Raw genomic sequence first — 27,221 nt, forward strand, 5'->3', positions numbered from 1 at the left:
TGGAAGAGGAAATGATGGGGATTTTAGCTGGAATTAAATTCTATAGTCACATCACATCACATCGGTCCAAAGGGATATTGGTCAAAAATAGCAAAGATCTAGGCTCCCCTCTTTCAAGTTGTTTCTCTTGATGAAAAGCAACTGCATCCAGGAATTTTCTCTCTGTCTTCTGACTTACTCTACAGAGTCTTTCAGACTGTAGATCAAAGGCTGTTCCACAATAACTGCACTGTAAAGCAGCAACTATTTGTCATTATACATTTTCTCTGGAATTTTATCTACCCTCTCTCCATCTCAGTTTGTTAACCCCTTTTCTGCTCCTTATTTCTAGATAGTCTGCCCCTTCTGAGGGCCAAAGTAAATTTAGCAGTTATTGCTAAAATACTGGTAATTCTTTCCCATTCTCGTACCACTATGTTAATGGGCAGAAACTCTCTAAACTGGCTTAAACACCACATAATAGAGGGCTGGAAGATGGATAACTAATGTCAATATCATTAGAAAACAAAAACAGACGCCAATGGCGGTGAAATGAATAAATCTGAATACTGATAATGGAAATGACAGCTAGGTTTATTCATGAATTCATGAATAAAACCTAGCTGTCGTTTCCATTTTCGGTATTCAGATTTATTCATTTCACCTCCAACGGTGCCTGTTTTTGTTTTCTAAAGTTGTTTCTTGATTTTCCTGGGCACTGTACCTCAATTTTGGTTGGATTAATGCCCATATCAGTGGAAGTGGCATCTGAGGAACCTATGTAGAACCTGTGGAGAAACAATGGTGTACTGATGGAGTCAAGGACATGGCACTAGAAATCAATGGCAACAGTGCTGCCAAAAAAACTGGCATGAAGAATAATAGGGCCTGAAGAAGCATGACCTATGTTAAAACCAATGCCAGGAGACATGGCACTGGAAAAGTTGGGGCCTGAGTATGTGACACCAGCCATTGCACTTGTAGCAGCATCAGCATTGATATGACCATCACTTGCTGGAATAAAGATATTGTCAATGACAAAACTATGAGTACTGCTGAAAAGGGAACTCCAGTTGGAAAGTTAAAACACTGTCAGCACTCCAAGTCAAAGGAGATGGGTAAATGGCTTGACATATCTTTAAGAAGTTCTCACAAAAGCATCAAGCACTTTATCACAATATATAAAAGTTGACAATGGTGAGTAAAGGGACTGGGGTATGTCCAGACAATAACATTAAGATTGTAGGGTGAAAAATAGTAACTTGCAGAGTAGAACTTTCCAAAAGCAATAAGAAAAAGAATTTTGACAGATCCTTTAATGTCCACGGAAGCCTCCTGCAATACAATATTTGGATCAGAAAGCCAGAGAGAACTTTTATTCACAGGTTCCAACATTAGAGTAGATGATCCAACAGCATCAAGAAATGGCTTTTAGGAAAGGTGGATTTACATTTCTTAAGCTTAGGAAGACAGAAACCATAAATCCATTTTCAGTAGTATAGCTTAAAAGCTACTTTGTCTTAGTTATCAAAAGAGCAGCCACATGACTCCAGAGAGTTTTCTTCCAAATGGACAGCAGTCATTGCTTGAGGCCATACTTACTAACTCTCTAGAAATGTACATAACATCCACATTTTGCCTCCTCGGTTTGATCTGCTCCTCATAAAAGATGTGGACTGCAAGCCATTGAAGTTGCAGTCATTAAATAATGATAGACTTTTGAGTTTCACTCTATGTCCTTCCAAAATGCAAGCTAATGCAAAACATGGCATTCTGGAAACTGTAAGTTTATAACAGCACTATTTAAAACCTGACCCTAATTTTAAGGCCACTGTTAGTTTTCTATTACAATTATTTTTGTTTCTGAAATATATAACAGATGCATTGCACTATTTAACCTTGTGCTTGTGCTGTGGCTATATATACCTACTTCGGATCAGTACAGCTACAAAAGGACAGAAACAGAATAATATAACTAAATAAATACACTTAGACTGTTAGCAGAATAGATCCTATTGTTGAGACATGAAGCCTTTTTGGGTTTTGAATGTCGTGTGTTTTTCAAGCTTCTGTGCACTGTATTACATTAACCTGTCATTAAATGTATTTGCTCATATGTGGAACTCTTCTCAGCTTTTTTCCCCTTGTCTCCACTGTAAACGTGCTTGATTCAAGGTGGATTATTGTTATCTAAATATAAACAAGTAAATGATTCTTTAGTATCAACTTCCCTACAGGACACAACAGGTGTAAATACTTTAAAAATGTTTTACTGTTGGACAAAGCTAGGTTGCTTGGTCAGGCTGTTTGTATGTGTCTTTATCAGACTAAAAGTTAGTCTAATTTTATTTACATTTAAGACTCACTACATATTATACAGGTTTTCCTCATCTTTCTTTGTCTTCACAAAGTGAAGAAGTTCAGAATGGATGTTTGCCAAATTGTGCACAGTTTTGGAAGGGTCCCTTCTCCATGCTCCCATAAGAATCAGTCATTTCTGATATGTTTTATGTTTTAAGGGGACCTTGCTCCCCCAACAGTCCCTTCAAAAAGGTGTTGTGAACTACTACCTCTTTTGACAAAAGTCAATTCTGAAGTACTGAAATTCAAGTATCCTATACAGAACTCTAAATACTTTAACTTAAAATTACTTCTGTACCTTTATTGCAGCATTTTAGTACCTCACAAGCCAGATCATTGTGGGAAAAAGAAATGTATTCTTCTATAGATATCACAATTATTATGCATTATTTGTGAAATATATGGCTACTGGACTGTATTTCTGCATTTTCTGGTTATTGTCATGACAATAATGAATCTTTTAATCAATTTTACCCTCGAGTAAAAAAAAAAATATTAAACACTTGAAAAATACAGATGTCATGTCAGAAATACAATTACAAATTACAGACAAATATTTAAGCAGAATAATATCTTATTAAAAACAATTCAGCATATCATGTACAGCCTACTGATACTATAAATGAGGGGGCAATGCGGTGCAAGGGGACACCATAAACATACTCTTGCACTCCCTGTAATGTGACAGCAGCTACACAGCATCTGAAATCATGACTGACTATTCTAGACAAGTCTTCAGCGGACAAACTGAATTTTGGTGTTGGCAAGCACAGAAAGAAGCTTATCAAAAAAATCTGTAACAAACTTGTCACAAATGTATAAACTGTGTTCTTATTTTTAAATACTAACCAGTAGACTTTCTTGGGAAATGAGTACATTGCTGTTTAATGCAAACCTTTTTATCTTTAATGCTTAAATTATGTTCCCTGGCTCTCAAACTTTTAACTACAATAATTTATCATATACTTCCCTTAAGAAACGCCACCTAAATTATTCAAGGAGATGTGATTAGAAAAACTTGGGTACTCTTTTTCATGAAATTTCAGACAGACCCAGTTTAACATCTCATGGCTAAATACCATGATCGCTATCCTAAAATGCTAGATCAAAGGGAAAAAATGTGTTTAAGAGCTATCAAAACAATTCAAGCTAAAACATGCACTTAAAAAATGGGATAAAAAGTAAGGCATACCTGGAAGAGAGTAACTGTCATATCCTCCAAAATAATCTTGGGTGGAGTAACAACTATAAAAGGGACAGGAAAAACAGTTCAGATATCCATCAATGAGGTCAAAAAGTACTGCTGGGAGTAATTATTATTATAAAATACATTTTAGCAGCTATGTTCAGAAAAGAAAATAATTCTGTACATCTGTCAATAAATAAAACTATGCCAATCTGTGTTACTTTAAGTCTGTATACAACTTCTCTTTTTGCTTAATGACTCACTTATTCTCAGCAAAGAGAAGTACATTGTAAAAAAGGTGCAACATTAACAGATAAGGGTAAATAGCGATTGCCCAACTCATAAATTAAGAGAACTGAACTAATAAGCTGGTTCATACAGCTCAACTGCTCCACTTGATATTGAGTGTTCCGATTTTAAGCCTCCAGTGCAGTGGTTGCTCTACTCTGTTCTGCTTTAAATGACGACGGATTCGCCCATTCACGCATGTCTCCACGTAGAAGACGCTCTAGCTGAGAATCGAACCGGCCAGCGTCTTACTGCGAGGCGACAACGCTACCGCAGCACCACCACTGCAGTTATATTACACACAGTGATTACGAAGTATAAAACAGTGAATGATTAAATGATAAAAAAGGTTTGAAATATATCAAACAATGAATCACCAAGAATAAAAATAATAATCAAAACTTCTAAACACTACTGTGCTAATACCCAACTTAACTGGAAATTGGTTATATACTCTACATAATATAAATGTGAAGATATAAGTAATGAATAAGAAATGAATGATGTACACAGAAAAAAGAACAACAGTGTTACAGATCAGAAAACAACAAATCATACATCAGGGAGTTAAGAGTTTAGGAAGCATGAGGGAGGGAGAGGTCACAAGAAAGGGAAGCTCTGAGGGGTGAGATGCAGAACACGAATGTGTCCAGGGGAGGGGGTATGGGTAGAGAATGGCAAGCTGCAAGGTAAAAAAGAAGATGAAGTATACAATAAAGTATGAGGGCATATGCATGGCACAGATACTACCACACTCAAAGGGTTGTTGCGAAGCACAAGCACACGACTAGCTTAACACTCTCAACTTTTTATAAAACACATGAAACTGTGTTTCAGAAGAGTAGTTTAGACAATTTTCCACCTATTGTTGCCTTCACAAAAGTGATTTTCTGAAAGGGGCTATATGATATAGGTATGGTATGTCACAGGCAGACTACTCACACAAGATTTGAGAATTCTCCCTAGTTATACATATATATATATATATATATATATATATATATATATATATATATATATATATATATATAAATAAAAAAATTGGAAAAGATTAATCAGACATTGCTATTTGCATCCAGAATTTCATTGTCAGAGGTTACAGACAAAACTTTTACCTCCTAGTTATTAAGACAAGAGATGGTTTCATTCCTCAGTTTATTTACAGATGATTTAAGCAGGCTGTAGAAGTAGGGAAAAGCTGCCAGATTGCTGAGTTAAGAAAATTGGCATTTATGCAGTGAAGAGCAAAATGCAGAAATCTAACTGTGACAAATAGGTCATGGAATGGTGTTGCATCTTCATTTATTTTATTTTACTTTACCTGAATTTGTTGACAGAGGTAGGACACATCATTAACTGACCAATTTTAGTCGCAGCCCAGGACACATAAATAATGAGAGTTACAGTGTTGACAAATATAGTCAGAGTACAATTATAAAACATAAATGCAAACAATAAATGTATAATTATACATGAGCTAAACCCATAGCTAATCATTGAATTAATGGTAAAATTCTAAAGGGAGGGATAAGAAGAAAAGAAAAGAGCATGTGAGGCAAGTTGACTAGTGATGATAGATTACACCATCAGACTGGATGCATTTACATTTAGCTTGTATGCAGTTTGGAATGATATGCTTGCAACAGTACTCCTGAATTACTGCAGTTTCTGAGGTTATAGGAAGGAGGGAGAGAGAGAATGGTCTTGTAGAAGTCTAAACAACTGTGAGCCAAGGAGCAGGATGAATGTTGTCATGACTAGAGAGAGTCTGCTGTTTCTTTGGTAGTGGTACTTGTTGCTTTAAATACCATTCTTATGACTGTTCAGTTTTTCATCTTTTGAAGAAAACACAACATAATTCTGTTTTATTAAAAAACAGGTAATTGCAAATAAGTTATGTACTCACCATAACGTTCCATCTGAGTAGGTAAACTTCATTTGTCAGCAACCTATGGCCCTTCGTATCCTTATCGGATCCGAGCTGGCAGTTTCCAACAGCACAGATCTGAGCTCCAAGCTCCTCCCCCTACCCATAATCCCCTGCCAACCCTGCCTGACCTCAGATCGAGTTTGCCCACAGCTATATAAGCATACAAAAATCACCCGCAAAACTAGCTACATACCCTTGCCGTAAGGAAGGTAACATCTCGAACATCTGAAGGTCAGGGGGACGGAGGGGGGGGGGGGGTCGGTTGCTGACAAATGAAGTTTACCTACTCAGATGGAACGTTATGGTGAGTACATAATTTCTTAATCTGAAGTAGTTAACTTCATTTGTGCATCAACCTACGGGACAGAGTCCCCAGCTATCTAAACCTTGGGCGGTCCTCAATGAAGGATGTTCTGGAGCACTGCAGAGCCAAAGGATGCTCTCCCTCTGGAGACAATATCCAGCTTGTAGTGATTAATGAAGGTATGAGATGAAGCCCATGTTGCTGCTGAGCAGATATCATCCAACGAGAGTCTAGAACGAAAGGCCGCCGAGGTAGAGACAGACCGGGTAGAGTGGGCATGAACTCCTAGAGGTGCGGGCCGACCAGTACATTCATATGCCAACAGAATACACTGAGAAATCCATCTGGACAGTGTGACTTTGGAGACAGCCTTTCCCAAGTTAAATTTGGCAAAGGAAATGAACAGCTGATCTGATTGCCTATGACCAGCTGTTCTATGTAAATAAAAGCGCAGTTGTTTGTGCAGGTCCAACAGATGTAACTTATGTTCCCCTTTGTTTTGGTAGTTGGGAAAAAAAACTGGTAGGTTAATGGACTGATTAATATTCGATTCGGATGCAATTTTTGGAAGAAAGGAAGGATTGGTCCTGAGGTAGACTCTGTCTTTGTGGAAGGACAAATAAGGTGGTTTTGCACAAAGGGCTTGAATTTCAGAAACCCTTCGGGCTGAGGTGATAGCTACAAGAAAGGCAGTTTTTCAAGATAAGAATTTTAGATCTACTGAGGCTGCAGGTTCAAAGGGCGGGGCTGTAAGTGCCTGCAGTACCAAAGTGAAGTCCCAAGGAGGGACTGCTTCCCTCACCGGGGGTCTGAGTAAGAAGGTACCCTTCAGAAAGGCCTTGCATAACTTAAAGGAGATCAATGGTCCAAGGTCGCTTCCTACGTGATAGTGAGAGATAGCCGCCAACTGAACCTTGACTGTAGAGGAGCTGGCGCCCTGATCGAAGAGTCCTGATAGGAAATCTAACACCGCAGGCAACGGAGCTGTGAAAGGATCTAGATCTCTGTGCTCCGCCCAAATAGAAAAACGTTTCCATTTGCTATCATAGACCTTTCTGGTGTATGGCTTATGCGCCGCCACCAGAATAGCTTTGACCTGGGAAGAGATACCGGGAGTCCTAGCTAACCTTGGAACTGGATCAACCAAGCCGTGAGCTTGAGGATGTCCAGATTCGGGGTCGGAAGATCCAATGGGTGGGTTATGAGATCCAGAAAGGGATCCAGAATCCAGGGAGGATTAACTAGGTGAGACCAAAGATATGGGGAACCAAGCCTGGCAAGGCCAGAATGGGGCAATGAGGATTATCTTGTTCTGCAACCGACTGGCTTTCTGAAGAAACTTCGCGGAAGAGGAGGATAAGCATAAAGGAGACTGGGGAGCCAAGCATGCACCAGAGCGTCTCGTGGGGATTCCCCAGGAGGGGGAATTAGAAGGAAGTAGTTGTTGAATTTCACATTTGAAGGAGAGGCGAAAAGATCGCAACAAGGTTGACCCCAAGTGGAGAATATCTGCTTCGCTACTTTTGAGTTCAGAGACCACCCATACGGCGAGAGGATGGTGCGACTCAACTTGTCTGCTAGAATGTTGGACCGTCCCGGAATGTGTGTCGCTATGAGAAAGCGGTTGGTGGAAATCGCCCATTCCCACATTCTCATGGCCTCTCGACAAAGGGGATAAGACCTGGTTCCTCCCTGTTTGTTGATGTACCAGACTACTGCCATGTTGTCCGTCTGGATTGCAATCATTCCTACGGGAAGGAGGCTCTGTAGTGCTTGCAACGCCAAAAGCACCGCCCTCACCTCTAGGACATTTATATGCAGAGAGGTCTCTGTGCTGTTCCACGTGCCTTGGACTGTCCTGCCCGCACAATGCCCCCCCACCCGAGGCGAGAGGCGTCCGTGGTCACCATGGTTAGGGGAGTGGACATAGAAAAGGGGCACCCCTTCTGGAGGTCCAGGGATTGGAGCCACCATAAGAGGGCCTCTTTGCAAACCCTGCTGAGGGGAATAGGGCGGTACAGAGGGAATTGCAGAAAAGACCGTTGAACTTGGAGAGTCCATTGCAGGACTCTCACGTTCAGACGCGCCATCCGCAACAGGTTGATGGTGGCTGCCATCGAACCCAAAGCCCTCAGGACCAATTCCGCTGGGGGTGCCTGGGGTAGGAATATGGCCCGCACATGGAGTCTTAAGATCCGCACTCTGTCTGGAGTTAAGAGGGCTAGATGCCTGTTTGTGTCCAACCTTGCTCCGATGAAATCTATGGTTTGAGTTGGAGAAAGGGAAGATTTCTCTATGTTGATAGTAATCCCCAGCCGGGCCGCTAGGTGAAGAAAGGAGTTTCTGGCTGCGCAGAGTAGAGGCCTTGGTGGGGCAGTCAGGAGTCAGTCATCTAGGTATGGGAAAACCTGAATGCCCTGCAGTTGCAGGTGGGCCGCTATCACCGACAGAACTTTGGTGAACACCCTGGGGGCTGTGGTGAGACCAAAGGGAAGGGCCCTGAACTGGTAATGGCTGGCTCCTAGCCAGAAGCGGAGAAACCTCCTGGATTGTCTGTCCATCAGGATGTGGTAGTACGCATCCTTGAGGTCTATAGAGCACATCCAGTCGTTCTCCCGCAGGAGGGGAAGAATAGATTGAAGAATGACCATCCGGAACTTTTCCTTGGTTACTGACAGGTTCAAGAGGGATAGGTCGAGGATCTGTCTGAAGTCCCCCGTCTTTTTTGGCACCAAGAAGAACCTGGAGTAAAAGCCTGATCCGTACTGGTCTGTGGGGATGTGCTGGATGGCTCTTTTTTCTAGCAGCCGCTGGATTTCCGCAGCTGCGGCCTCCCTCTGCTCGGGTGGGACGTCAGGGAGGTGTCTGGGATTGCGAGGGAAATGGGAGAAAGGGATCTGGTAACCTCTGGATATGATGCGAAGCACCCAGCGGTCGGTTGTGATGGACTCCCAAGCTGCTAGGTGCCTCGAGAAGTGCCCCCCGACTGCCTCCAGAGTGGAGCAGTCGGGTAACCCTTCAGGGCTGTTACGTGGGCCGGTCAGAGAATGGTTCTCTGGACCCAAAGCTCCTCTGGCCCCCTCTGCCTCTAGGGCGGCGTCCACCATGCCCTCCTCTGCCACGGAAGGACTGGGGGTCCGGAGCAAAACAGGGCTGTTGCGACTTCCAGAACCACATCTTCTTCTGTCCCTTTTGGTTCTTGAAAAAGGACCTCTGGGGAGCAGAGAAGCAGACTCTGACGGCAGACAATGTCTTCCTGTCCTTCTCGCTCTGGACCAAGGTATCGCGTACAGTTTTGCCAAAAAGGGCAGAACCATCGAAAGGGGCATTAGCGAAAGATGCATTAAAGGGTTCCGCGAAATCACAGTGGCGGAGCCAGGCCTGTCGCCTCATAACGACGCCTGCTCCGCTAGCCCTAGCGGCCCCTTCCATGGCGTGGGACAGTAGCCGCATAGAGGTGTTCGAGATAGACCCAAGAGTGGCCATTCAGGAAGAGTACAACCGTTTGTCCTCCACCGACATGGAATCCGGAGGCGACGTGGCGTACTCTTTGATAAGGTCTCGCTGCAGTCGTATGACATGTGCCATATAGTTCAGTGACCTCACTGAGAAGGTAGCTGAACTAAAAACCTGCTTCCCTAATCAATCCATTGACCGAGACTCCTTGTCTGGAGGATGGACCAAGGGACTCTCCTGGGCTAATTCCCTCTTAGTGGCCGCCACCAACATGGCATCTACAGGGGTTCCCTTACTCCAGTGAGATCTGTCGAAGGGTGGACTAAGTATCTTGTCAGGTCTTTTTGGGACTGGCTCCACAGTGTCCGGCTCCTTCCACGCCCTGGTAGTGATCAGATCTACCAGGGGGTCAGCTGGAGGGGACACCCAAGAGGTAGACGGGCCTGCTTCAAACGCCTCCAGGAACACAGATTTGTCCGAGGTAGGCTTTGGGGCAGACCATCCCCCCTAATCCTGAGCAACTCCATGATGTCTCCAAATGACACGTCCTCGGGGGGTGATCTTGGGGAACCTTCCCCTTCCGCCAAATCTGTGTCCTCGGTCAAGGACTCAGGGGAGTCCAAGAGCCTCCTCTTGCACTTGCGCTTGTGAGGAATCTCCTCAGGGGGGCTGTCCGAGGAGACCTCACCAGCAACGTCATGTTCCAACGGAATGACCTGGGACGTTGAAGCAAGCTGTCCCTGGGACTGGCTGACGGAAGTCGGACCCATCTGAGATGGGATGCAGGGTGGAGCCGCAGCCAAGGCCGGGGGTCTGGAATCCCTCGACAGAACCCTCTCCACCATGTCGAATGCTGAAGGAGAGACGCTCTCTCTCTTGGATCCGAAAGCAGACCCTCCCTCGGATCCGACGGGCGGATCGGGGCCGGAGCCGACGAGGTCGGATCCGAAGGTCCAGTATGCTCCAACCTGGGCTGAGCCAAAGGCACACTGAGACCCTCGGATCCGAAGCTCAGCTCTCGGCTCCGAGAGTTCAGATCCGAAGAAAAGGGACCCGACAGACTCGAGGGTATTGTCGGCGCCGAAGTACCCGATACTGTCGGTGCCGACACCCCCCGGCGCCGACACTACCCGGCTCCGAAAACACCGAACCCGGGAAGCGGGTCGGAGAAGGAGCAACTGGGGCAAAAAAAAGGTGTTGAGCTCCACCCCCAGAGGGAGGGGGAGGCAGGAGCACTCCCATCTGCAGCTGGGCCTGGAGGAATTTTCTCATCATCCGGTCCAAGTCTGCGTCCGTCAGGCTTCGGGTGGATCTGGATGAGGCCACCGAGGCAGGACGGGAGTGCCGCCTCGATGACCTCGACGGGGGCCGGGCCTCCTCCGGTCCCGGTGAAAAAGGAGGAGACCAGAGCCGAGGGGTAGAAGGCTCGGAAGTCCTGGAGGGAGAAGACCGCTTAGCCGGCGGGGCAGATGATGAGGCCTCGGCCCACCGCTTGTGGTGCTTCTCCTTCCGCTTCTCTTTCCTGGACTCCCTTATCCTCCTGGCCCGAAGCGGGAGGGTGAGTCCCGGCCAGAGGAAGGGAGGCAGGAGTGGCAGTAGCCGCAGCCGTGGCAGGAGCCACCGTGGGACCGGAGGCTGAAGCAGAGTCCGGGGGCAGCAGTCCCGCCAGAACCAGCTTAGTCCTCCGGTCCTTAAGTGCCCTGGGGTTGAACGCCGCACATATGGAGCAACCTGACGACAGGTGTCCAACCCCATGGCACAACATGCACCGAGTGTGGCCATCCGCCGGGGACAGCTTATGGCCACACTCGGTACACTTAGAAAAAACAGCTTTTGGGGCCTCCGACATAATGAAAGAAAACACACGCTAGGCCCCAACACACAGCACACTCCCTAACGCACTAACGAGGGTGGGGAAGGAAAAATATGAAGATTAGCAGGTAAAGGGAACTTTGTACACAACACACGCACACTGAATTTACAAAAAAGAGAAGAGAAAAAAGGTAAAATTTCTTACAAATAGACGCTAAGCCTGGAACTCAGTGATCGAGCTGCTGGATGAAACCGCGGCAAACTAGATCTGAGGTCAGGTAGGGTTGGCAGGGGATTATGGGTAGGGGGAGGAGCTTGGAGCTCGGATCTCTGCTGTTGGAAACTGACGGCTCAGATCCGAAGACCCACAGGTTGATGCACAAATGAAGGTAACTACTTCAGATTCTCTGTTTTAGCAAAAAATAACTGAATTAATGTATTAGTGGTATCGAAAAATACCTTCCACTTGTCTTCCAGATAGTAAACCACATGATGGACTTTTTAAAGTTAAAGTGACCATGGCTTCTAATCAGAAAGGAATGATGGTCTGCAATGAAGGTTTTGGAAGAACCTGGGGGAAAAAAACTGGCTGCCATTAAACTAGAAGAGAAGGTAGAGAAAAAACATTGTCCAACGCAATTTTAGAATACAAGGGCAAACAGAAAAGGCAAAGTCTGGAGAAGAAATAATGAATAATTATTGTGGTGTAATGGAAGGGAGGGTGATGATATAAAGTAGTTGTGTCTTACTATAACATTCCTTCTATATTGTTGTTCTTCACTTATCCTTGACTGTGGGCTCAGTTCCGTATCTCGGAACTGACTTGGCCGTTATTCCAGCTCTCCCCCTCAAAAACTATATAGCTAAGCATTATCCATAATGCTCCTCACAGAATTACTTCAGATAAAGTCTGAATTAAATAGTGACAGACTGGAAGTAACAGACCAGAGACATATCTGTATTCTTAAAAGGAAAAAAAAAAAAAAAACAGTCTTTTGGGAAAGATCCTTTCCTCCAAGAAAACAAAGGGCAGGGGGAAGGAGGTTGGGGTGTCAAGGATAAGTGAAGATCGACAACACAGATGGAATGTTATGGTTAAGACATAACTTCTTTATCTGATGTTTTCAATCTTCACTTAATCCTTGACTGTGGGACAGAGATCTCATGGAAGAATATTCCTGAGCACCATCAAGCCAAATGATGTTCGTCCCCTAAAGACCAGACCCAGCTTGTAATGAGTAACAAAGGTATGAGGGGATGCACAGGTAGCCGCTGCACAAATATCAACAGAAGCACTGGAATGAAAGATTGTAGAAGCAGCTACTGCCCTTGTTGAATATGTTTTAACAGGTTCCAGTAATTGCACTTTTTTTTGTTGAAAAATGAAAGTTATACAGTCTTTAAACCATTGAGATAAAAGTACAGTTGTGTACACTTACCATAAATGTAGATGTTCGAGTGTATTCACTGTTGCAGTCATCACATTTGGGTTATCCCTGCCAGGGTAGCCCTCAGTCAGCCTGAATACCAGAGGCTTAGTATTTCTGCGCCAGTTGTCTTCGCTCCAGGACTGACGTCAGGTCGTCAGTGGTATAAAATAAGTCAGCCGACACCATTACATCAATTTTTCTTGCCCTGTCTGGAGCCCCCAAGAGGGAGCTAGGTTATGATGAAAGAACACCACCAGTAGAAAGTAAATACCAAAAATTCCTTATAAGGAGAGAGAGAGCGAGACCGTGAGAAATTGAGAGAGAGACAAGGGGGATGGAGGGATAGAAACCAGGACTGCAACAGTGAATACACTCGGACATCTACATTTATGGTAAGTGTACATAACTGCACTATGGTTCTTCGTGTTTCACTGTTGCAGTCATCAAATTTGGGTTGATTCCCAAAACTGAAGAAAAGGGTGGAGGCAGTCAAGATGAATGGGGGCTGGCTAGGATTTCCTGCAAGACTGCGGTGGCAAAGCCTGCCCTGGATTTGGAGAAGATAGGCCAGTGGTAATGCTTGGTGAAGGTATGAACAGATGTCCATATTGCAGCCTCCAGGATGTCCCTGGTGGGGATCCCTCTGAGGAAAGCTGCAGAGGTGGAGGTTACTCTGGTAGAATGTGTCCTGACCCCCTTGGGGGGAGGTTTCCCATGCTGCTTGTAGCAGAAATGGATGCAGTGTGCTATCCATTTGGAAGTGGTTTGTTTGGATATGGCCTTGCCCTCTGCTCCTGCAGCAAAGCTGACTAACAATTGATCAGTCTTTCTAAATTATTTAGTCCTGTCTAGGCAGAATCTGAGCTGTCTGTACACATCTAGAGAGTGCAGAATCATTTCCGCCTTGTTTTGTGGGTTAGAGAATAAGGTGGATAAATGAATGGATTGGTTGAGAGCCACACTGGACACCACTTTTGGCATGAAGGATGGGTTAGTCCTGAGGGAGACCCTGTCAGCATGGAAAATGATGAATGGCTCTACAACCATAAATGCTTGTAGCTCGGATACTCTTCTAGCTGAAGTGATGGCCAGAAGCAAGGCTGTCTTCCAAGAGAGAAACTAACTCTGCTGAAGCTGCTGATTCAAAGTGTGGGGGGGGGGGGGGGGCAGGGTGAGCCTTTCTGACACAAAGTTTAGGTCCCAAGCTCGGGTAGGTGCTCTTCTTGGTGGACTCAAGCTGTTAGCCCCTCTTAAGAACTGTTTGATGAGAGGGTGGGAGAAAAGAGGTGGCTCTGTGCTGAAATGAGCAGAGATGGCAGAGGCATGAATTTTAATAGAAGAGAAGGATAGACCCCGGTGAAGAAAGTCAGCCAGGTAGCCCAGGTAGAGAGGTAAGGAGGGCTGTGCCATTCCGACTCCCTTAGCCTGGATCCAGGTACAAAACCTTTTCCATTTGTCAGCATAAGATTTTCTAGTGCTAGGGCATCTGGCCTCATGTATCACATCTAGAACTTGTTTGCTTAGATTGGCAGCTTATGAAGTGTTCAGAGAACAAGCCAGGCTGCCAGATTGAGGGTCTACAATTGGGGATGCATGAATTCTTCATCCCTCTGGGTCAGGAGTGTTGGGATCTTTGGGAGATGCCATGGTGGCAGGGGTAACAAGTTGCACAGCAGTGGGTGCCAGTGCTGGCATGGCCAGTCTGGGGCAATCAGGATTGTCCTCGGTTTTTCCTCCCTTATTTTGAGCAGTACCCTTGAAATGAGCAGTAGAGGGGGAAATGCACAGACCGAGAAGTTGACCCACTGAAAGGATAGAGCATCCACTTTCCAGGCCTTGTTGTGAGGTTCCCTGGTGCAGAATTTGCTGAGCTGATGGTTGGAGTGGGAGGCAAAGATGTCGACCTTCGGGGTGCCCCATTTATGGGTTACAAGTGTGGATGTTCTTTGGTCTAGCTGCCACTAATGTGGGTCCAGAAGATTTCTGCTTAAATTGTCTGCCAGAGAGTTTAGAGAGTCTGGCAGGAATTGCACTAACAGGTGTAGTACGAGTGAGTCCCTCCCTGCTTGTTGATGTACCACATGACCATGGTGTCTGTTTTGATCAGTAGAGGCCCTGGAGAGAGTAGGGGTCTGGAGGCTGTCAGAGCGTGCTGAACAGCTAACATCTCTTTTTGTTTGATGTGCAGATGTATATGACATGGGCACCATTGGCCCTGAATGCACCTGCCGTCCAGGTGTTCACCCCAGGCATAGTCTGATGCATCTGTGGTGAGGGTTCTGGGCGGCTTGGGGTTGTGAATAGGGAAGTCCCTTGTTGTGGCAGCATGCTGCCCACCAAAGAAAATCTTTCCTTAAACAAGGTATCATTGGTGTAAGAGTTTCCAGGTCTTGGGAGTGCTGACACCAAAGGCTTTTTAGGTACCATTGTAGTTTCCTCATATGCAGTCTGGCATATGGAATGAGTAGAATGCAAGAAGCCATGAATCCCAGAGCTTGCAGGATTTTCCTTGCAGATAACTGGGTTTGCTGGCTAGTTGAGAGCAGGTAGGTTTGTTTTTCTGGTGTAAGGAATGCCATCTGGGATGCTGTGTCCAGGCTTGCTCCCAGGAATACAATTTTTTGTGTGGGTAATAGTTTGCATTTCTTTTCCTTGATAGTATACCCCAGGGAGGTCAGTAGGTCCTTTACAAAGGGCAGGTGCTTTAGCAGCTTTTCCTGACTGTCTGCCTGAATCAGGCAGGTGTCTATGTATGGGTAATCTTGAATATTTCTTTGTCTGCAAAAAGCAATGGCAGGAGCCAGACATTTTGTGAAAACTCTGGAAGCAGTGGATAAGCCAAAGGGAAGCGTAGAGAACTGAAAGTGCAGTGATCCTGCCTTGAAACGTAGGTATTTCCTGCATGATTCCCTGACTGGGATGTGTAGGTAGGCCTCTTTTAGGTCTAGGGTGGCTAACCATGCATGCTTGGAGAGCATAGGTAGGAGTTGCTGGAGGGTGAGTATTTTGAATTTTGGCACCAGCAGAAAGGTGTTTAGAATGGATAGACTGAGGATGGGGTGCCATGTGCCCTCTTTTCTGGATACCAGGAAGAGTCTGGGAAAGAAACCTTGGCCTATATGTTCTACAGGAACATGCTCTATTGCCCTCAGAGAGCAGTGAAAGGACTTGCTTTTTGGCCTCTGCCCACTGGTTTGGGGGAAGATCTGGGAACCCTTTTGGGGTTGGTAGTGTGTGGAAATAAAATCTGTATACCTGGGACACTATGTTGATGACCCAGCGGTCATTGGTAATGGTGGCCCAGGTGCTTGCGTGGAAGGAGAGTTTTCCTCCTAGGGGCAAGAGCAGGTGGGTAGAGGGAGGGGGTGGAAGTGTAAAGTCATTGTGAATTCTTACCATGAGGGGGTGGGCTTAGCACTCCCTGGTTTTGAAGAGAAGGAACTCCATTGCTTATATCGCTGCATTCCTGGGGCTGTTGTCTGGGGGGACCTGCTTCCCCGGGGTCTGGGCTGAGCTGACCTGGAGGGTGCAGGAAAGGACCAGTGCTTGGAGGAGCAATGCCTGCTGAACCTCGGTGGCTTGACCTGCAAGACGTCTTTAACTGTCTGCATAGATTTAGCTTTTTCTTCCATCTTTTTTTAAGATCTCTTCCGCCTTTGTGCCAAATAAGTCGTCTTTGTGCGTCCAATAATTTGGATTTGACATGGTCTGGCAAGGGCTGTCCCATAAGCCACACATGCCTTCTAAGGACAGAACCAGTGACTGCTGCCTTGCAAGATGCTTCTAGGGCGTCAAAACCACATTGTAAGCTGTGCTTAGTTACTTGACTTGCAGAATGCATTAACTCTTGTAACTCTATTTTCTGCACAAGCAAGAAAAGAAGGTATTTTTTGTTTGAGGAGTTCCATGGTATGGTGCTGATATTTCAGCATATGGAACTGACAATTTAGTGCCCTGATAGCAAGAGTAGCAGAGGTGTATACGTTTTTACCCCATCTGTCTAATGCTTGGGGAATCCCTATCTGAGGGGGTGGGATTCTCAGCAGAAGTTGCTTTAATTCCTTTAGGTCCTTGAGAGAGAACCTCGGGGTCAGCAATAGGATTTTTGAAAAGAAATTTGTGAGAGTCAGGGACTCTATAGTACCTGTCTGGTTTTCTGGAAGCAGGAGGGAGGGTGTCAGTAGTCAAACTGGATTCCATAAAAACATTATCCACAACATCCAGGACAGGAGGAATGGCCAGAGGTCTGTGCTGTGGAAGATCTAAGAATTCCCGAGTTGTTTTTTTTGGCTGAGGGTAGTCCTGACATTCTCACTGGAAATGCTCCCTTAAGGTATGCAGGGTTTCCCCAAAGGAAAAGTCCACAGGTGGAGAGGCTGAAGGGATGGATTCCTCTGCATCAGAATACTCATAAGCAGAGGGGGATTGCATATCTTCACATTCAGATGCATCAGAGTCATCGGACTCCTGTTCAGATAAAACTACTGGAGACAAATCTCTTTCTTTTGGAAAGGGTAGCCTGGCTTGCCCTGATCAGCATTATAAGGTCTTCCACCATTTTAAGCATTTGAGAGTGAGGCAAGGAAGCAGGTGTCTGAGCTTGGGATGTCGGTTTTTTGGGCGTGGTTCATACCCTGGGCCTTAGAAACTCGGTATTTTTCGAAAGAACGGTAGAAGCGAAAGTAGTCATCAGTCTGTGTTGAGAATCGGTAGTGCAAAGTACTTCCTCGGAACTCAGTGCCTGCTCAGCGGCTCCGGACCCATCCAAGGTAGAGACATCCGCAGGATCCTTAGTCGATGAAGAGACCCGCGGCATACCGGACTCCGAAAGGGTCTCGGTAGCGGCCTACGAATCCACAGAAGCAGGCAACAGGGGCTGCAAAAGCACCTCACTGAGGACTGGAGAACTGACTACTAGCTTAACGGAAGTGTTCTCGGCAGTTTAGGACCAGTGCAGTCTGTGCATGTCTTTAACCTTACTTTTTTTCAGAAGATTTGTTGTTGGATGGCTTACCAAAAACATATCGGAATTCGAGGACTGAGCGTGAAAATATCTAGCTACAATAAGTGCCCGACGACGTATAGTTTTGACATTGAACAAAGCACAAAAGTGACAGCAGGGGACGTCCTGGTCTGGGCCTAAGCAAGTGAAGCAGTAAGAATGAAAGCCTCGCGGTGTGGTATTTGCTTTCCACAGGTGAGACAATTGTTAACTTTTTCTGACATCAGTTAGAGCAAGAAAAAAGGATCCCCAAAGGGGTACTTAGCTTTAGAAGACTTCAACTTCAATTTGGAAATGGAAAACTCGGGTAGCAGCCGACTGACACTAGTGCGAATTGCTTTTGCTTCTAGCTCCTCGGCAAGAAAGACTGATATAATGGCATTGGCTGCCTTATTTTATACCACTGCCGACCTGACGTCAGTCCTGGAGTGACGGCAACCGACGCAGAAATACTAAGCTTCTGGTACTCTGGCCAACTGAGGGCTTCCCTGGCAAGGATAACCCAAATGTGATGAGTGCAACAGTGAAACATGAAAAACATCTGTAGAAACAGCTTTTCCCATAGTAGCAGAAGAAAAGGAAACTGGGCCGATTTTCTGAATTCCTTTGTTCTGTGAAGGTAAAAACACAACTGTATATGCACATCTGGTAAATGCAGATAATATTCACCCCTGTTTGAGAAGTTGAGGTAGAAAACTGGAAGTTGAATAGTCTTGTTGAAACTGGTTCTTTGGAAGAAAAGAACGATTTGTTCAAAAGGAAACCCTGTCTTTATAGAAAATAAGATATGGAGTCATGCAAGATAAGGCCTGTAGTCAGATATCCTCCTTGCGGAAGTAATAGCTATCAGCAATAATGTTTTCCAAGATAAAAACTTCAGATTGCGAGTTGCAGAATGCTTGAAAGGGGAACCAATTACAGACTGAAGTACGAGATTCAAGTCCCAAGGTGTAGAGGAGTCTTTGTTTGGGGGTCTGAGCATCCAAATTCCTTTTAGAAAGGCTTTGCAAAGTTTGTGGGACATTAATGTCGTGTCATTCAAACCATTATGGAAATTGAAGATTGCAGACAGATGCACTCGTATGGTCGAGGCAGATGCTCCTGCTTCAAAAAGCAATGTTAAAAACTCCAGGACCTTATCAATTGGTGCTGAAAAATGACCGAGATTAGTATCTGAAGCCCATTTTGAAAATGGTTGCCACTTGCTGAAGGACAACCTTCTAGTCGAAGGTTTGTGGGAGGCTAGAACAATTCTTTGAACAGGTGCAGTAAGAGAAGAATGCCTGGTAATCACTGGAACTGGAGAAGCCACACAGTGAGATTGAGATTTCAAAGATTCGGATGAACTGGTCCATCCGGATGGGACAAAAGTTCTTGATCCAAGTTCAGAGTCCAAGATTTCCAAATTAGATGAGGCCAAAGAAAGGGAAACCACACCTGATGAGGCCAGAATGGGGCAATGAGTATTATTTTGCTCTTTGACCTGTTAGCTTTCTTTAGAAACTGGGATATGAGAGGAATTGGGGTGGGGCATACAATTGACTGGGTGGGCAACTCATTAAGGACAGCAACTCTTGGTGACTCCCCCGGAGGGTGAATAAGGGCAAAGTAGCTGCTGCAATTGTTTGGGGGATGCAAAGAAACTGCAGCAGGGCTGGCCACAGTGGCGAAATATCTTTTCCACCACCATTGGTTTGAGAGATCACTAATGTGGCATTAGGATGGTCCTGCTCAATTTATCTACAATCACGTTGGAGCTCCCTGGAATATGCACCGCAATTAGAAAGCAGTCAGACTGCCCACTGTCATACTCTGAGTGCTTCTTGACAAAGAGGTTAAGATCTTCTTACCTCTTGCTTGTTGATGTATCAGACTACTGACATGTCTGTTTGAATCGCAATTGTTTCCAAGGGGAGGGTTTCCTGGCATGCCTGCAATACTAACAGCACTGCTTTTATCTCTAGAACACCGATGTGCAAATTGGCCTCTTGCTGGGACCTAGTGCCTTGGACTATCTTTACTAGATAATGCCCCCCGCCCCGCCCCCCACCCTACCTGGGATGCGCCTGTGGTCACTATGTCTTGGGGATGAAGAGGGACAAAGGGTCTGCCTGACAAGATTTCGTTGGAGTGAAGCCACCAACTCAGGTCTCTCTTGCACACATTGATGATTAATACCAGATGGGACATTGGCTGATTAAGTAACGACCACTGGGATGCCAAGAGCCATTGAAGAATCCGCATGCGATATCTCGCAAGGGGAGCGAGAGTGATGGAGGCTGAAATTGATCCTAGAGTTTTGTAGCAACAGCCTTGCAGTCCCCTTTTTGCTGCGAATAATGTGATTGTCGTGCGATTTTATTCTTTGGAGTCTTTCTGGGGGAAGAGATGAAATGCCAGTCCTCATAGTTAGCATCGGTCCTATGAATTCCAATTGTTGGGTTGACTCTAGATGGGATTTTTCATACTTTATAGTGATTCACAACAAGGAGCAAGTTTGAAAAACGTAGTTTCTTGCCTCTAAAAAGTAGATGCCTGGGTGAAGTGGTGAGGAGCCAGTTATCTAGGCATGGAAACATACGGAATTCCTGCAGTCTGAAGTGACCTGCTACTGCTGCAATGCATTTGGTGAATATCCTGGAGGTTGTGGTGAGACCAAAAGGCAGGGCCCTGAACTGATGACAGACTCCCAGCTAGAAGCACTGGAATCTTCTGGATTGCTTGTCTATTTTTATATGGTAATATGGATCCTGAAGATTTGTTGTTGTGTCTTTCGGCTTTTCCCTGTTAGGGGTCGCCACAGCGGAACTCCAGTCCACTAATGATTGGCACAAGATTTTATGTGCCGAGTTGCCAGCCCTGACACACAACCCTCAACGAAGGTACGCCCCTTCACGCAGGTCTACAACACAGCAGATGCTTTTAGCTGAGAATCGAATGGGACAACGTCTTGCTGTGAGGCGACAGCGCTACCGCAGCACCACATATGGATCCTGAAGATCTACTGAGCAAATCCAATCATCTTTTTCCAAAAACGAAGTATAGACTGAACCGTAACCATCCGGAATTTGGTTTGTTGAACAGATTGTTCAACTGACTGAGATCCAAAATCAGTCTCCATCCCCCTGTTTTCTTTGGCACTAAAGAATCTTGAGTAGACTGTGGAACCTATCTGGTAGGGTGGGACTGCTTGGATGATTCTTTTGATGAGCAGTTTTTCATTTTCTAAGACTACTGCATCCCCGTGACTGGGTAGAATGTCTGGGATTTTCTTCAATTTTCTCGGTTTATCCGAGAAAGGGATATTGTAGCCTCTGGTTATGATCCTCTGCACCCAACTGTCTGTTGTTATCTTGAGCCACGCAGGTAGCTGCAGGGATAATCATCCCCTGACTGCCTCCAGAGGTTGGCAATTTTCAGGAGCACTGATAAGAGTTACCAGGGAAAGAATCCCTATTACCCTGATTTTGCAGGCCACCTCTGCCTTGTGCATGGCGTCTTCCATTGTTACTCTCGCTGCTGCTCCAGTGGAAGTCGTTGCAATGCGAGTCTTGGAACTTTTTGAAAAATAGCTTCCCACTTCTCTGGTTAACTGCAGTAAGACCATTGAGGAGTGGAAAAGTGTATGCTCACAGCAGAAGGGTCTTTCCATCTTTCTCACATCTGGCCAGGGTGTCTAACTTTGGGACCAAAAAGAGATGTTCCGTCAAATGGAGCATTGATGAAACAGGACTTAAATGGCTATGCAAATTCACATAAGCACATCCAGGCATGTTGCCTAATAGCTACGCCCGAACCTGCTGCCCTCATCATCCCTTCGGATGCGTGCATTATCGGCCTCATGAACAAACTGCAAACAGAAGGGATGCCAGCTGAGAAGTTATCTTTTCTCTAACCCCTTCAGCTACTGTTCCTGTCAAGAGTATCTGATAGTTCTTTTATCAGATCTCGTTGAAGTCTCATGAAATGTGCCATGTAATTCAAGGACCTTAATGTGAAGGTCGATGAAGTGTATACAAGCTTCCCACATCTATCCATTGTCCTAGACTCTATTAGGAGGATGGATAGTAGGACTTTCATCAGCAAGTTCCTTTTTGGTGGCTGCCACTACCACCATGGCATCTACTGGTATTCCTTTTGCCCAATGCTGTTGATGCTGAGGAGCTGACAAAATACTGTCTTTTCTTGTTGGAATTGGCTCGATAGAATCAGGTATCTTCCAAGCCTGCTATGCAATCAATTTAATCAGATCATCAGTGGGAGGAGAGATCCAGGAGGTAGAGGGTTGGGCACGGAAAGCCTCCAGGTATGCAGATTCCTCTGAGGAAGGTTGAAGGGAAGTCCAGCCACTCCTCTGTTTCAGGATCTCCAGAATGGCTCAAAAGGCATTGCCCAGGGGTGACCTTGGGGAACCCTCCCCTTCATCGAAATCAGTATCTTCAATGAAAGACTCTTCCAGGGGATTTAAGTAAGTGTTTCCTCTTGCACTTCCTTTTCAGGGGTACGTCTTCAGTGGGATGGATCGGAGAGGTATCTAAAGAGGATGTGACCACAATGGCTGGATCCTGAAGCTTCAGTGCCCGCTGTCCCAGGGTAGAAGCTGGAGAAAGCTCTGGATGACGGGAAGGGCAGGGCTTTTGGTCCGATGAAAGTGAAGTCGACTGAATACCCACAGTGGACAATGCCCTCTCCATATCTTGGAAGGCAGGTGACCCCACCCATAGACGAATAGGAGCCCAGAACTGAAATAGACTCCTTTGGAACTGTGGTCCCATCCTGCACCGAGAAGGCCACCTAAAAAGCTGAAGCCAGTGTTGTAGTCTAAAGATTACATTTTTTTTTTTTTTTAATAGGAAAGTCATACTAACAATGGTATGAAAGATTACCCAATGGTAAAGAAGGAAATGAAAAAAAGAAAGAAAAGTACCAATGATGCTACAAAGAATTACTCTTAACAGTAAGAGAGGGAAATATACCAATGATGGTATGTACAAGAAAAATCATCACTCGTGTTACAGAACGAAAGCAAGAAAGGAGGAGCTGGGTATAATAAAAGGAGAAAGTCGTCACTAAAGAGGTGATTAAATGAGAAATTTCACTTATAACAATGTAGAAATAGCTAGCTCAAGAGCTGTTTTGATAGACGCGTCTGGCAATGAAAGCAGCAAACGAGATCTGAGGTAATCCTGTGAGGAGCATTATAGGTAAAGCTTAGCTTGGCTCAAGAGTTTTGGAGGGAGCAAGCTGGAATAAAGGTCAAGTTGGTTGAACCAAACCCACAGTGAAGGATTAAGTGAAGACGATCAACATCAGATATAATATTCATTGACAAAGAAAACAATAGCACATTACTGATTTTAAGAGTAAAAGACTGGGTAAATAAATGCAGGCAATTAAAAATAAAAGTAGTGTATAGAAGCTTCAGAAAAGTTAGGGCAATTAAAAACAGAACATGTTGCTTTACATTAGAGAAATAAGAACATGCGAAGTACAGAGGGATAGGTGAAAATGTAAGATTAAGGAAGTTAAATATGCTGTTAGCATAGCAGCAAGGAAAGACTAATGCTTTAATACAGAGTAGTCCACAAGATGCTAAGATGATGGGGAGACCTAATGAACACAGAAGGTGAAAAACAAAAGAGAGTGTTGGTGCTTGTGGGATATGTAAACCTGCCTGGGGAAGAATGCTAAATTGGGGCCCAAAATGTGGGAAGGAAAATAATGCACCGTAGATGCACTTAATCAGGCAGGTCTGAAGCAGCATGTCAGAGTCTTTAAGAAAAGAGAGGGTTCTGGACATTTTTTTTGTTTAACACTGGAGGGATAAACAACATTATGGTGAGGATATCTCTAGCCAACAGTGATTGTCTTACAGTATAGAACTCAAAGTATCGAGGTAATAAAGAGCAATCTGATAACTATAGTGGAGCAATAGAAACTACAGTTTTGACTATCAAGCTAATGATTTACTGAGAACTTTAATGAAGATGTCATATTTATGATTTTACCGAAACACACACAACGTTGCAATAACTTAACTACTACTGCGCTATCTTCTCTATGCAACAAAAGCAAGAGGAAACGCAGAGCAGTTTCGCTGAAAAGCTGTTTTAAACTTTAATAAACTAAATCAACTTACACATACATAATGAAACAAAAACTTTTCGTCTATGTGACAAACAGTCAAAAAAAGAGTTGAGCACTTTCACCTACTACTCTTAGGCTTCATCAGAACTAATTTCCCATACATTCCTATCATTTAAATAACTTTTTTGGCGCCATAAACCTTTCGTGCTTTTAAAGTCATATACCCCCATTTACTAAATAATATTATAACTACATCAGGAGTGTATACTATACAAACTATACGTTATTATATGTATGTTATGTATTTTACATCCTTTAATAATAAAATTAATAAAAATGAGATTAATAATAAATGAAAATAAAAAAAAATATAATAAAATTAATAATAATAATAATATGTGTTAGGTCGAACAGCCAAAAACCTTCATTGGACTATTGATTAACTCTTCAAAAACATATCTTAATAATACAAAAATGTGCTTCATTTAATAAATATACTTCATTTGAAAATACTATACTATACAACTTGCAAATTCATCTGTAGTTCGTACTAACTGATTTGTATTTGATGAGTGGTTAAAACATATTTATAATTTTAATAATTCAGAGAACAAAGAGGTTTCATATTAACCTATTGCTTTGTTATATATGTATATATAAATATGAATTTACCATTATATTAATAATTAAATGAATAAATAATTAAATACATTAGTATATCAAAATTTAATAAATATTATATAAATAAGCTGTTAATGAATTTTAAAATTGCTTTTTCTAATAAATACTTGTTTCAGTACTTGTCCCTTAAAAACATACTCTTAAAAAATATATATATATTGCTTTATTTAAAAAAATGTGTTTTTTTTTAAAGATAGAGGTTTGGAAATATTTTTATAATAACAATGGTTTGAGTGGTATAGTGTCATTCAGACCTGGTTCACTGGCTGCATCTGTGTATAATTGCCACCATATTTCTTTGTAACTTAAAATATCCTTTCTGTTACCTCCTCTTATATTGTTCTTTACATGTTCCAAAATCCCAAATCTGAAACTATGCTCCTCACCGCTTTTATCCACATGTCTATATAAGGCATTATTAATGTCCTTTCTCCTTATGCAATATACATGGTCGTAGATCCTCTTTTTGAATGCTCTCTCCGTTTTTCCTATGTAATATGCTGTACATTTTGAACACTTGGCCAAATAAATCACATATGAAGTGTTGCAGTTACCTTTAGCTAACTTAACAGTTTTATTAATATTGTCAAGAATCACCTCGGTTTCTTCTGTTAATAACCTACACTGATTACAATTACCACACCTAGTGGTGGCTCTTAAATTCCCTTCACTTGTCTTTCTGTCAATAGTCATATTCCCTGTTTCTAACATTTTTTTCAAATTATGAGTCATTTTATATACAACTAAAGGTTTTCCTCCCAATATTCCCACCAAGTTATCTATTTTAAATATCTGCCAATGATTTTCTATTATTTTCTTTATCCTGTTGACATGCGGTGTGTATGGAAGTATACAAGCCCTTTCATATTTGTTGACCTTCATGTTCTTCTCTCCAACTTGTTTATTTTCCCCCGTTGTTGCTGTAGAATCACCTAATAGTAGAATGTATTTTGTACCCCACTGTGTGATGACATATTGTTTAGCATCCTCCATCATATTTCCTTTCCTTAAAAAGTTCTGTAACATATTCCAATTCTGTTAACATTTCTTCATATCTTGATGTCATCCTTGCTACTCTAATGCATTGACCCTTGTATATGTTATACAAAAGCTTCTTGGGATGATTACTGGTATATTGCAAATAATCATTTGAAAATGTATTCTTTCGATAAACGTTAGATTTAAAACCTTTTTCATCATGGGATACTAGAGTATCAAGATATGTTATACCATTCCTGCTCATTGTATAAGTAAATTTCAAAAAATCACTGCTATTATTAATAAAAGTAGTAAACTTGTTGAAGTCTTCCATACTTCCTTTCCATAAAATGTAAATGTCATCCAAAAATCTTGTGTAATGTATGACATTTTGGAAAAGATTGTTTTTAAATAACACGTCATCCTCCCAGTTTAACATGACCAAATTGGCAAAAATTGGTGCACTTGCAGAGCCCATTGCAAATCCTTTATTCTGCCTAAAATATTCCCCTTCAAATAAGACATAATTGTGTTCCAAAATTAGTGTCATACATTCCATAATTAGACATGTTTTGTCCCAATCTAAATTTGTGTATCTCCTTATACTATTACAAAACATGTCTAGTCCCTGATTTTTAGGGATACACGAAAACAAGTCTATGACGTCAATAGTGACATATAACAAATCACTTGTGTCCGTTTGTACGGGGAAATTCGAAAGGAAATATCAAGAATCCTTTAATAGATGGGGGATGCTTATGTATACATCTTTTAACCAGGTATCAATAGCTACTCCAAGAGGAAATGTTTTAGCTTTACTACCAGAAACAATTGGTCGAAACGGGGGGTCTTCAATATTCTTGTGTACCTTAGGAATTCCTACCATTACTGCTAATATAGGGTACTGTACCTTTAAGAAATTGTAAATTTCATTACTAATTCGATTATCTATCCAAAATTCCTCCAGGTAGGAATCTATCCTTTGGTAAGCGATATTTATTTCATTCAAAGAGAATGATTGATAATTACCTGTCTCTGTGAGTAATGTAAATAATTTTTGACCGTATACCAATTTATCATAAATCACTATACCCCCCCCCCTTTGTCTGGTTTCATAATACGTATCTTAGGATCCCTTCTAAGGTTGTAAAGCTCATTTCTTTCTTCTCTAGTCAAATTGTCTTTAAATTTTCTTTTATGAATTGTATTTTTGTACTTATAAATTTCCCTATGTACCTGTTTTTCAAATATGTCTACCACCGGATTCATATGGGGTACAAAAGTGCTCTTTTTCTGAAGTTTCCTATCTCCTATGTCCTTGTTTTTGTAAGTATCAACTTCTTTATCCTGAAACATTATGGCTAAATTTAACTTACGAGTAAAAAGTTTGACTTCTCTTAAATGGTCAACCAAGTCTAATCTCGGTGTGGGAATAAATTTCATTCCTTTAGACAATAATTCGAAGTGAATGTTTTCCACTTTGAAATTCGAATAATTGTATATGTGAAAGTTGTCATAACTATAAACCACACCTTCGACATAAATATTTTTATTCCCTTTTTCTCTAGCAACTTTATTCTTCTTGTATAATTCTATTTTACCTAAATTATCTTCTGGTAATCTCTTCATAGTTTCTAACCCCTTCCGTACCTCTTCAATACATTTCCTGTCTTCTTCTTCCAATATTGGGGATTCCAGTTTTTTTGAAAATTTTGTTCATTTCTCCT

General features: G+C 43.1%; 1 protein-coding gene across 1 annotated transcript in view; it reads right to left on the minus strand.

Moving 5' to 3' along the window:
- Positions 1-27,221, minus strand: part of ASPSCR1 (ASPSCR1 tether for SLC2A4, UBX domain containing) — a 4,162,292-nt gene that overhangs the window by 1,180,808 nt on the left and 2,954,263 nt on the right. Inside the window, exon 12 of the mRNA XM_044068220.1 lies at positions 3,533-3,585. Coding sequence (XP_043924155.1) covers positions 3,533-3,585 — 53 coding nt within the window. The remainder of the gene's footprint in view (positions 1-3,532; positions 3,586-27,221) is intronic.

The sequence above is a fragment of the Protopterus annectens genome, chromosome 4.part0 (assembly GCF_019279795.1).
Source record: "Protopterus annectens isolate FY-2018-M chromosome 4.part0, PAN1.0, whole genome shotgun sequence".
Taxonomy (NCBI): domain Eukaryota; kingdom Metazoa; phylum Chordata; order Ceratodontiformes; family Protopteridae; genus Protopterus; species Protopterus annectens.